The sequence below is a fragment of the Zerene cesonia genome, chromosome 8, assembly GCF_012273895.1.
Source record: "Zerene cesonia ecotype Mississippi chromosome 8, Zerene_cesonia_1.1, whole genome shotgun sequence".
Classification (NCBI taxonomy): Eukaryota; Metazoa; Arthropoda; class Insecta; order Lepidoptera; family Pieridae; genus Zerene; species Zerene cesonia.
Window position 1 is genome coordinate 8,323,270 of NC_052109.1, and position 10,147 is coordinate 8,333,416.

Consider the following 10,147-nt stretch of genomic DNA (forward strand, 5'->3'; position numbering starts at 1 on the left):
AACTAAATGATCAATTCTATACGACCACAGCTCCACACTAAACAAATTTAGGTTTGACTCTTGTGGAAATGCTCCGAATGCGCAGCCACACCGCACACACCCGTTGTTATTGTAAATTTTATATGTGGGAATCGAGAAAGCTTTTGCTCGATATGGACCACGGAACACTCGCGTGAAATAGTAACATGCTACTGCGATTCGTACGGTGAGTGGGTGAGCCGGAAGCCCGTTTCCTTTTTTTCACCATTCCTCCTTTTCAACCGTCAATGCTTTCCCTATCCCTTAACACTTAAAAGTACCTAGCGCATTCACAGAGGCTCTAGCCCTAGGAATTTTCACGGGCGGCGATGACCAATTACCACCAGTCGAACCACCAGTTCAGTTGCCAAATGTCATTGTGATGTTTTCTGTAATTTTTAAACTCTTCAGACCTGTGAAATTTTCAAACACATGAATAGAAAAAAAAATTGATCATTCAGCGGGATTCGAACCCGCGTCTTTTTGCCGAACCGTAGCAGTGGCTAACATCCATCCCCCCCCCTACCCACCTGCCCCCTCCCGCAGATAATGTTCGTGGAGGGCGCGGAGGTGTACAGCAAGGCGGACAACTGGCCGGCGGAGTCGGAGCGCGCGCTCACGTACCGGCTGTGCTGCGAGGCGCCGCTCTCGCAGAACACGCTGCTGCGGCTCATCTTCATCGGCCTCTCCAAGGTGCGTGCTGCTGGGGATCCGTCCTCAATGAATTGGCTATCTAACACTGAAAGAATGTTTCACGTTGGACCAGTAGTTCCTGAGATAAGAGTGTTCAAACAAAGAAATAAACCTATTAGCTTTATAATATTAGTGCCGGTATTAATCAACCCGACGTTTCGAACACTTTGCTGTGAGCGTCGTCACAGTGTCTCCTCTCTTCTCACATGTATAATGTTCGCGTAAAATCTAACACGAGAAAATATTATATTCCTTAACATATATTTAAAGTTATAAAAATTAACATAAATATATAATTTTTTCTTATTAATTCACTTCAAATCCATAAGGGGAACTATGTCAACAATTACCCTATCAAACGCGAAAAGAATCGAGTCTATAGGTTTGAAAACACACAGAGTTATCGAGTAACAAAGCAAAAGAAAAATCTATTTCATTGAGACCATCTTTTATTTTTAGGGAGTCGGTTAAATAGGAAGTAAAAAATTTGTAGTGACAATCATATAGTACAATCGCCTTTTCACCCTTTAATCTACACTAATATTATAATGAGGATGAATTTTTATTTTTGTTTGTTTGTTTGTAATGGATAACCCAAAACTACTATACTGGACCAATTTTAGAAATTTATTAATATACTGGTTATGTTAATAATTAAATAGTGTCCAAAAGTTTCCTCATCCGGAGTGTTATAAAAAAAAACACTTCCCCAGGATATCCCGGTGTCCCCAGCGGAAGTGTTCGAGCTGATCGAGCAGCTGGTGAGGCGCGCGTGCGCGCTGCCGCCCGAGGACAGCCCGCTCCAGGTGGACAAGCTGGAGATAGCCGACTACATCTTCCAGCTGTGCCAGTTCCACCCCCCGGACAATATCACCCTGCCTGCTGGGTATGCGGCACTTGATGTTGAATGAAAGAAATACACAGTTAACGCAGCACCGATTGTGCAGCGTGGTTTTGGTCATAATGAAGTCGATATAGCTTATGTGTTATTTTGGTTCATAACCTATGCTAAATACCATCCAAAACCGCTCAGTGGTTTTCGTGTGAAAGCATAACAAACGCACATTGTTACAAAGTTTCGTGTGTATAAGTGCTTTAAATATCTATACTATCTAGAAAATGTTTTTTTTGAAGATGTAAGAATAGGATTAATTAACGAAGAAAAAAAAAAATAGCTTTTACGGTTCACGCTAAAGTTACCTACAGTGAATTCTCTCTTTTTGTGTGAATCATGTTTATCTGATTTATTAAAAATAAAACCTTATAAATATCTTATCTATCGTTAATATGAATAAATAAAAATAATAACTTCAATCGTTCTGCGACCGTGACAGGACTCGAACCTGCAATCTTCGGATCCGAAGTCCGACGCCTTATCCATTAGGCCACACGGTCCTCGTGAGGAGAGCTGAAATTTCGCCATACTGTCTAAATTATAGAATGGCCATTTATACATACATATCTATACTAACTGTAACCCGCGGCGTCACTCGCGTGGTACCCGGGTAAAAAGCAGCCGTAGCCATTTGAAATCGGTACAGTAAAATCAGAGATTACTGAAACTTCACAAAGTCATAAATTCACAAACTTTTAACTAAAGAAAAGTATTACAAAAAGTAGTACCAATAGGTAACTAAAATAAAATATTTTTTATTCAAATCTTTATTTAATCCAGATTCGAATAAAATATAAATAATAACGTCCCCCCATTTAAATTACTGTATCATTTGTCAATTGTCAAAAATTCTGTTACTGTAAGTACACTTAAGTGAATCGAGAAGTGTAGCCGACTTTTATAGTGTTGTAAATGTGTTGAACTTTTCAACATCGGGTTTCAATAGTCGCTTTCAACTTATTCCTTCCTCTTATTTATCTGAATCAAACAAAATGAAGATAAATCTCTCTCTATATCCTCCCCCCCCCCTTTCCCCCAGTTACACGGCGCCCTCGCTGGCCATCACGTCGCTGTACTGGCGCGGCTGGCTGGTGCTGACGATGCTGGCGGCGCACAACCCGCACCAGTTCGCCGAGCGCGCCGCCGCCGCCTACCCCACGCTGCGCGCGCTCATCGAGTGCTGCATCACTGGGTGAGTGTACACACACATACACACACACACACACATACACACGCACGCACGCACGTATGCACGCAGACATGCGTACACTTACGTTGTTAAATGTACACTTACACCACATCGTTAAACACATTTACGTAACATTAGATACTCGCACTACTCTATGAGTAGACAGTATAATGTAGACACATACATTACACTACAAACTTCGCACTTGCACTTTATACTACACTATATTTACATCACCTCGTTTGCAACACACTTTTCATTAATAACTACTAAAATTTTTAAGTGTATTATGAGGTATATAATTAATCCCAGTGGGTACGGACATAAAAAATGGTCTCGGTCTGGCATGACACAGAAGCGTGATCACCTAATTGTCCATAAAGAAAATCGATGATATATAATCGATGATCGATGTAACATTAGTGTTACATGTAGTAGTTTATACAATGACATCTGCAGCAAGCCGTCGATCGAGTGGGTGTCGGGCGCCGCGGAGGCCGAGCGCGCCGAGGCGGAGCGCGCCGCCATCCTGCAGCTGGAGACCCACCTGGCCGCCGCCAGCGCGCCCGGCAAGACCCCGCCCCCCATCACCGACCACTCCTCCAGGCTGCTGGCGCAGGTACTCCCCCCCCCCACCACCTCTGTGTTGGTTCCGCTCCTCTCTGTCTGGAGGTACCTGTGCGACGAATTTCTCATTCAAAACAATTGGAATGTAAATGTAAATATTGAAAGAAAGAAAAATGAGAAATTTTAAAGTATTTTTTCAAACCGTAGCAATGCTCAGCGTCTCGGCCATGCGTGTTCCCAGTAAACTGTAACGTATTGATGTGTGTTTGTTTGCATCGCCACACCTTCCAGCTGACGCTGCTGGAGCCGGGCGGCGCGGCGCGGCGGCCGCCGGCCGGCGTGGCGGAGGCGCTGCAGACGCTCAGCTCGCAGCTGCGCCTGGGCCGCCTGCTGTGCCGCCAGCCCGCGCTGCTGCTGCAGCTGGTGGAGCGCCACGGCACGCGCCGCGCCATGCCCTGGCTGCACCAGCTGCTCAAGCACGACCGCCTCGAGCTCAGGTGCGTACGGCTGCAGGCGCCCCATATACCCTGCTCAAACTCAATCATTTATTCATTCGATTGGACTTCTTGTAGAAGCGCTTATGAATCGTTACTTTACTACCGATCGAACCGAAAAAACCGACTAAAGCAACTATGAGTACAAACATTTCTTGAGATCCACTGCGGTTCTATCTGTATCTGACTAGACGTGGCCAAATAATATGGTGTCTCTATTTGCTACTTAATCTTAATCCAGTATACGCATATCCAGTGACGCACATGACACATTGCAGCGTGCTCCCCGTGCAGTGCCTGTGCGAGTTCCTGTCGGCGGGCGGCGCGGGGGGTGCGGGCGGGGCGGGCGGGGCGGCGGGCGAGGCGAGCAAGGCGGGCGAGCTGTGCGCGCACGTGCGGCGCACGCTGCAGACGGAGGAGGGCGCGCGCGCCGTGCTGCACTACTACATGCACCGGCTCGCGCACGCGCACGCGCCCACCAGGGCCTCCGCCACGCGGGTGCGTGTGCGCTTGTCTAATTGCTAGCTGCATTAACGTACAAAAAGTGATCTTAGTTAAAAACTTAAGTCTGTTGGTGGTTTTTGGAACTAGTAATTATTCACTTCCAAAACCGAATGAGAAATAAAAATCTAATTGATTGAAATATGACGTTTTCAAATAAAATAAAAAAAGTTTTTGAACAAAAATTGTCTATTTACGGTTTACATCAACAGGCATAGTTGAAAAAAACGTATCACATATCTATTTTCGTTATCTTGTTCCAGGGCCTTAAATTAGTATTATCGACATCGGACGACGCGACAGAGTTGGACTACAATTCTGACGTAAATCCTGAGTAAGTTCTCTATCTCTTAGTTTTTGATTTAACTTATTTTGCTGCCTAAGATAAATCTTACTTATTTAAATTTTTAGTTTCTCTAACATTATTGAACCAGGTCTACAACAAAATATACACGTTACTGATCACTGATTTAATAAGTTTTTTTAATATAGCCAAAGAACAACTATAAAATGCTCAAAAATCGTGATAGTTAAGTTTATGATGTTTAGAATTTTCTTGAATGACACCTAATCTGCTGACCAAAACTCAATTTGAATTGCATATAGGCATAGACGCACTTTAAAAATCTAGACTGACATTCGCCTAGAAATCCTAGTAGCGTTGTGTAAAATATTAATTGAAATTAGAACCTTATTTTGTTGCGGTAATGTTCAAAGTCCACTTACAATTTGGTACCTCTCCCCAGGGACGATTACCTTGTAAGAAAGTATGATTTCCACATCCATTTACTCCCAGGTTGGAGTGGTACCTCCGCCGCAAGGACGATGGTCACCTTGTAAAAGAAAGAAAGAAAGAAAGAAAACAAGCTTTATTGCCACATAAAAAAAACACAAATCCATGGAAAAAGTAATATAAATTACAAAATTAAAACTAATATAAATTAAAATTAACATAAAAAAATTAACATGGACAACAGGACAGACTCAGCCATGCTGACGGGCTTTAACCCCCGAACAGCGCTGATTTTCAGTCTGCCCACGAGGTACCAACCATATCATATAAATGCACAGTAAATATTAATTAAACACATAGTTATAAATAATTTTTTTATAATAAAAAATAAATTATAAATAAGTGTTCAATCAAATATATAATAATAAATATATAAAATAAATAAAATAAACAACATATACATTTGACATAAATAAAAAAATAATAATTGCTTTATAAATGTGTCGATTCTGTTTTTTGTTTGTTCAGAAGTATCATTTTGTATTTGTACTTGAACGATACATATGATAAAAAAGAATGATTCCCAAGTGGGTAACTGGCCCCCCAGGTCGTGGCTGCCGCTGCTGCCGACGCTGCGGCACTGGGAGGCGCTGCGCGGCGAGGCGCTGCGGCGCGTGCGGGCCGCGCTGCTGGTGGAGTGCGAGCCGGCGCACCTGTCCGCCTACCTGGCCTTCCTCGCCGAGCATTGCGCGCCCGACGAGCTCACCGACACCGTGCTGGTGAGGACCACATGCAGTGTGGCTGCTGCGAACAATTTGGTCCTTTTTGCCAAATGAGGGCACGTGAGCTGGTGGTTGGCTCGATGGTAGTCGATCACCACCGCCCATGACCATTCGCAGAGCTAGTGCCTCTGCGAATGCGCTGCCGGCTAAAAAGTGGAAAGGATTGACTATATTATATTTCAATGTTTTAATGTAATACTTAAATGTTATTCGTGACTAAATTGTCTCTGCCATATTTAATTTTTTCTTAATTTTTTGTCGCTATTACCTCGGCCGCAGTCCAACTGCAGCCACATATAAGCAACGAGACAAGTTTGAAAGTCATACCGGCAATCGCAGGACCTGAGCCAGGTGCTGATGGAGCGCACGACGGTGATGGCGCACGTGCTGCCGGCCGAGCGCGCCGAGCGCTGCGCCGCGCGCCACCGCGCGCTGCACGCCGCCACCACCATACTCTACACGCACTTGCGGCAGGTGCGTCTCTCTCTCTGTCTCTCTGTCCCTCTCGAAATTACACGCACCTGAAGGGAGCGGGGGGAGTGTTCTGTTTGAGTGAATTACGTGACGTGCCCCTGGTAGCGGGGAAGGGGAAATGTACTATGTTGGGACAATTCAAACTGCTACAGGAGCTTTTTTTTTTAATAGCCAGTAATTCTAGAAGAAGGTTTGTATGTATAATAACATTGTCATTAAAAAAATCTCAAAATACAGGTATTATCGATGGGCGAGCAACCGGAACCTCCGGAACCGATGGACGAATCGGAAGAAGGGGCTAGCACATGGAGTGGGGGGGAGAAGGTCACTCTACAGTGGGCCAACGGCAGACGGGCCACGCTGCACGTAGTCATTGCGCATGCGCATCTGAAGCTCTTGTGTTATGGACCATCGATGTGTGAGTTTTTACTTATAACCATATGATTTTCAGTTTTCTATTTTAACGTGTAGGTAGCATATTTTTTCAGTGTTGATTATGTAATAAAGCAAGAATATGTTACTTTTTGAAACATTCACCCTGTATCTATTATAAAAATTCTAAATATACACATGCAAATTTAAAAACTTGAATATATATTTGTATATTTCAGTCGATACGAACCAGGAGATGTACACGTGGCTGCAGAGCATGTGGGTCGGGGCGGATGCGCCTGAGACACTCATTGGAGAGTCGCCTGAAGAAGTAAGTTCTCTAACCTGGAACTTACGTACTTAGCAAGATATTTTTATCAAAGCCGTATAACAAATTAGTATAAGTGATTTAATGCGCTTAGGATGGTGCGCAGGCGAAATTATATTCATTTATTATGATTTAAAAATTGGTGGCCCCAAATTTAATTCAATGTTAAATCATAACCCTTAAATTAGTACGGTATTATACGGATATATCGTATATTAGAACATTGGTCCTTCGAGCCGGAATTTAACCTACATATTTTTGTCCAGGGCGTGCTGCTACCGGACTGGTTACGGTTGCATCTGGTGAGGTCGGCGCGGCCGGCGCTGCTGGAGGCGGGGCTGCGCGGGCTGCCCGCACACAAGCTGGCGCTCTTCATACAAACTTTCGGCATGCCCGTCGCTTCCATGAGGTACTGACTAGGTCATGTTTGATACGACTCAAAGGATAGATTTTATTAACCTTACTTTATATTGGACACTTGTCCATTTGTTCGGGTCGGGTCCTGTCTATTTTATTTTTATTTATTTAAATATTTCACACGTTAGAAATGTCGTGTAATCCGTGGTGTCGAGCTCGCACTAACGCAGTTGTGTGTGTGTGTGCGCAGCGCGCTGCTGAGCGCGCTGGACGCGTGCCCGGTGAGCGCGGTGGTGCGGCTGGGCGTGGAGCGCGGCTACATGGCGCAGCTGCTGCGCGTGCAGCGCGCGCGCGGCGCCACCGGCGGCGCCGCCTTCGCCGCCGTGCTCAAGCTGCAGCGTGCGCACGCGCCGCCCGGTACGTGCCCGCACGCACCCGCACGCACCCGCCCGTACCCGCCCAGCGCGGGGCGCGGCTTTTTTTATATATTCTTTCTAACCCTGCCATCACTTAAATACGCCCGCATTACACACAATGATGGTCGTCTAGTCGAACAGGCGATTGAAAAAATATGGTAGGCTACATATTATATCAAGTCATTTTGTCATTTTGTGCAAAATTTTAAAGATTTGTTCAATATAAGTGTCAACATCTATAGGTGTAATGTTCTTTTTAAAGTGTAGTTATATTACTTAGGAATAGTGAATTTAACCTATATATATAATTTATACCTTAAGAATTAAAAAAAAAATTTAGTTTTCTTCAAAATTGTCCTTGTAACAGAGTTATTTCTCTTAGTTTCTCACAGTTTCGGATTTCAGGAACCATGCCCAGTTGAAAAAAAAATCATGTATCTGACATAACCGATGACCCTAACATAAACCCACAGACGACACGCTATTTGTCGAAGCAGCCTTGCCAGAGGAGGCCTGCGAGGCGTGGGACTGCGCCCCCGAGCCGTCGCGTGCTACCTCACACGCCGCGCTACTTGCTACTGCATTCGCTGGAGCTACTAGCTACAGCGGCGATCTGGATGCTGGCTTCACACAATTAAACACTGTAAGTCGTTGTAAATTTCGTCACAATTAAGAAAATAAATTAAATGTAAGGAATAACAACCCACATACACACGCATGCTCGCACGCACGCACGCACACACGCCCTCAGGCACGCGCACACATGTAATTCCTTTTTCAAAAACGTCAGATCAACTACAGCGCAGAAAGTTCGCAGGTTTTATATATTATAGTACTAGTTTCTGCCCGCGGCGTTGCCCGCTTTCAATAACGACATTTACAAATGATTTAGTGACTGTCTGTTCCTGCTTTATCCCAAGGGATGCTCCCATAATCGGGATAAAAAGTATCCTGTTACCCAAATCAGCTCATATCCTGTCTGTATACCAAATTTCATAAAAATCCGTTCATAGTTTCAGCTTCATTGACGGACAAATATCCATACAAACAATACTTTCACATTTATAATATTAAGATTGATTAGTGATAGTGTGATGACAACCCCATTCACTATTCTTAGCATTGATTTAAATTAACTTACACGTACAACAAATTACATTGTTGTGTATATAAGACACCTAACACACATTGCCTCCTAAGTAATAATACCGACTAATAAACTATACTGAATTTTTTCCACATAATATAAAAAATAAAATGGTATAAAAAGTATAATTGTATTATAGGAATATAAAAAGATTGCCACTCTCTTCCAGCAAATCCTCGAAGAGGCGCGTACCGGCGGTGGTCCAGCCACCAGCGCGGCGCTGGACTTCCTCCGGGGGGTGGCGGCAGCGGCGGCTGGCGGGGGCGCTGCGGACGCGCTGTGCGGCGTGCTGGCGCGCCCGCACTACGCGGCGCCGCTCGTGAGGAGCTTGCTGTATGCGGCGCCCAGGGGCCTGCCTGAGGTCAATTATTATTATTTATTTATATTTCTAAAGTAAAAGATAATGAATTGGAAATTAGAGATCTTTAGGTCTAACACGTTTTACATTCCATCATCTTATGAACCACTAGCTGCGCCCCGCGGTTTCACCCGCGTATCTCCGTATCCCGTAGGAATATCGGGATAAAAAGTTGCGCATATGTTATTCCAGTTGTCCAGTTATCTACGTACCAAATTTCAGTGCAATCGTTACAGTAGTTTCTACGTGAAAGAGCAATAAACACTCACACATCCTTACAAACTTTCGCATTTATAATATTAGTAGGATAGGATTTCGTGAATTGCCAAATCTTCAGCAGATGGTGAAACATCCTCAATTCAATTCAGCTGCTGATTCATATTAGGCCAAGTGTTGAGTCATGTAAACTAGTTTTATATTGCTAATGGCTGCTTGGCATGATAGAGTGGTGAAGATGATATATTGTCTTATTAACATTCATTGTTTGCCAAATTGATAATGAGCAATTAGAGTTCCGTACCCAAAGAGGAAAATGGGATCAAAAAAATGTATGATATAATGATAAAATGTGTGATGCGATTATGATGATAATGTAGCTATTAGTTATTATTATGTGACAATAAATATACGTAAAACTCATCTAGATCTGTAACGCTCTGCTCGCACGCACGAGCTACGTGCGCGGGCCCGTGTGCGACGCGCTGCGGGCGGGTGCGGGCGCGGGTGCGGGCGCGGGTGTTGGCGCGGGTGCGAGTGCCGGCCCGCTGCCGCACTTGCCGCCGGCTGCGACCAAGGAGCAGATCATTGCTGGTATAATTTTTTT

At 44.3% G+C, this 10,147-nt stretch overlaps 1 protein-coding gene and 1 non-coding gene across 2 annotated transcripts in view; one reads left to right on the top strand and one right to left on the bottom strand.

Annotated features, from left to right (window-relative positions):
• The window catches only part of LOC119828758 (integrator complex subunit 1), a 22,891-nt gene that overhangs the window by 5,140 nt on the left and 7,604 nt on the right, over positions 1-10,147 (top strand). Inside the window, exons 11-26 of the mRNA XM_038351002.1 lie at positions 565-711; positions 1,425-1,597; positions 2,646-2,798; positions 3,255-3,414; positions 3,654-3,859; positions 4,135-4,354; positions 4,621-4,691; positions 5,698-5,869; positions 6,212-6,346; positions 6,584-6,764; positions 6,958-7,049; positions 7,313-7,455; positions 7,654-7,820; positions 8,293-8,462; positions 9,136-9,327; positions 9,969-10,134. Coding sequence (XP_038206930.1) covers positions 565-711; positions 1,425-1,597; positions 2,646-2,798; positions 3,255-3,414; positions 3,654-3,859; positions 4,135-4,354; positions 4,621-4,691; positions 5,698-5,869; positions 6,212-6,346; positions 6,584-6,764; positions 6,958-7,049; positions 7,313-7,455; positions 7,654-7,820; positions 8,293-8,462; positions 9,136-9,327; positions 9,969-10,134 — 2,548 coding nt within the window. The remainder of the gene's footprint in view (positions 1-564; positions 712-1,424; positions 1,598-2,645; positions 2,799-3,254; positions 3,415-3,653; positions 3,860-4,134; positions 4,355-4,620; positions 4,692-5,697; positions 5,870-6,211; positions 6,347-6,583; positions 6,765-6,957; positions 7,050-7,312; positions 7,456-7,653; positions 7,821-8,292; positions 8,463-9,135; positions 9,328-9,968; positions 10,135-10,147) is intronic.
• Positions 2,034-2,106, bottom strand: Trnar-ucg. Its single transcript has one exon. It is a non-coding gene; the product is annotated as a tRNA-Arg (tRNA).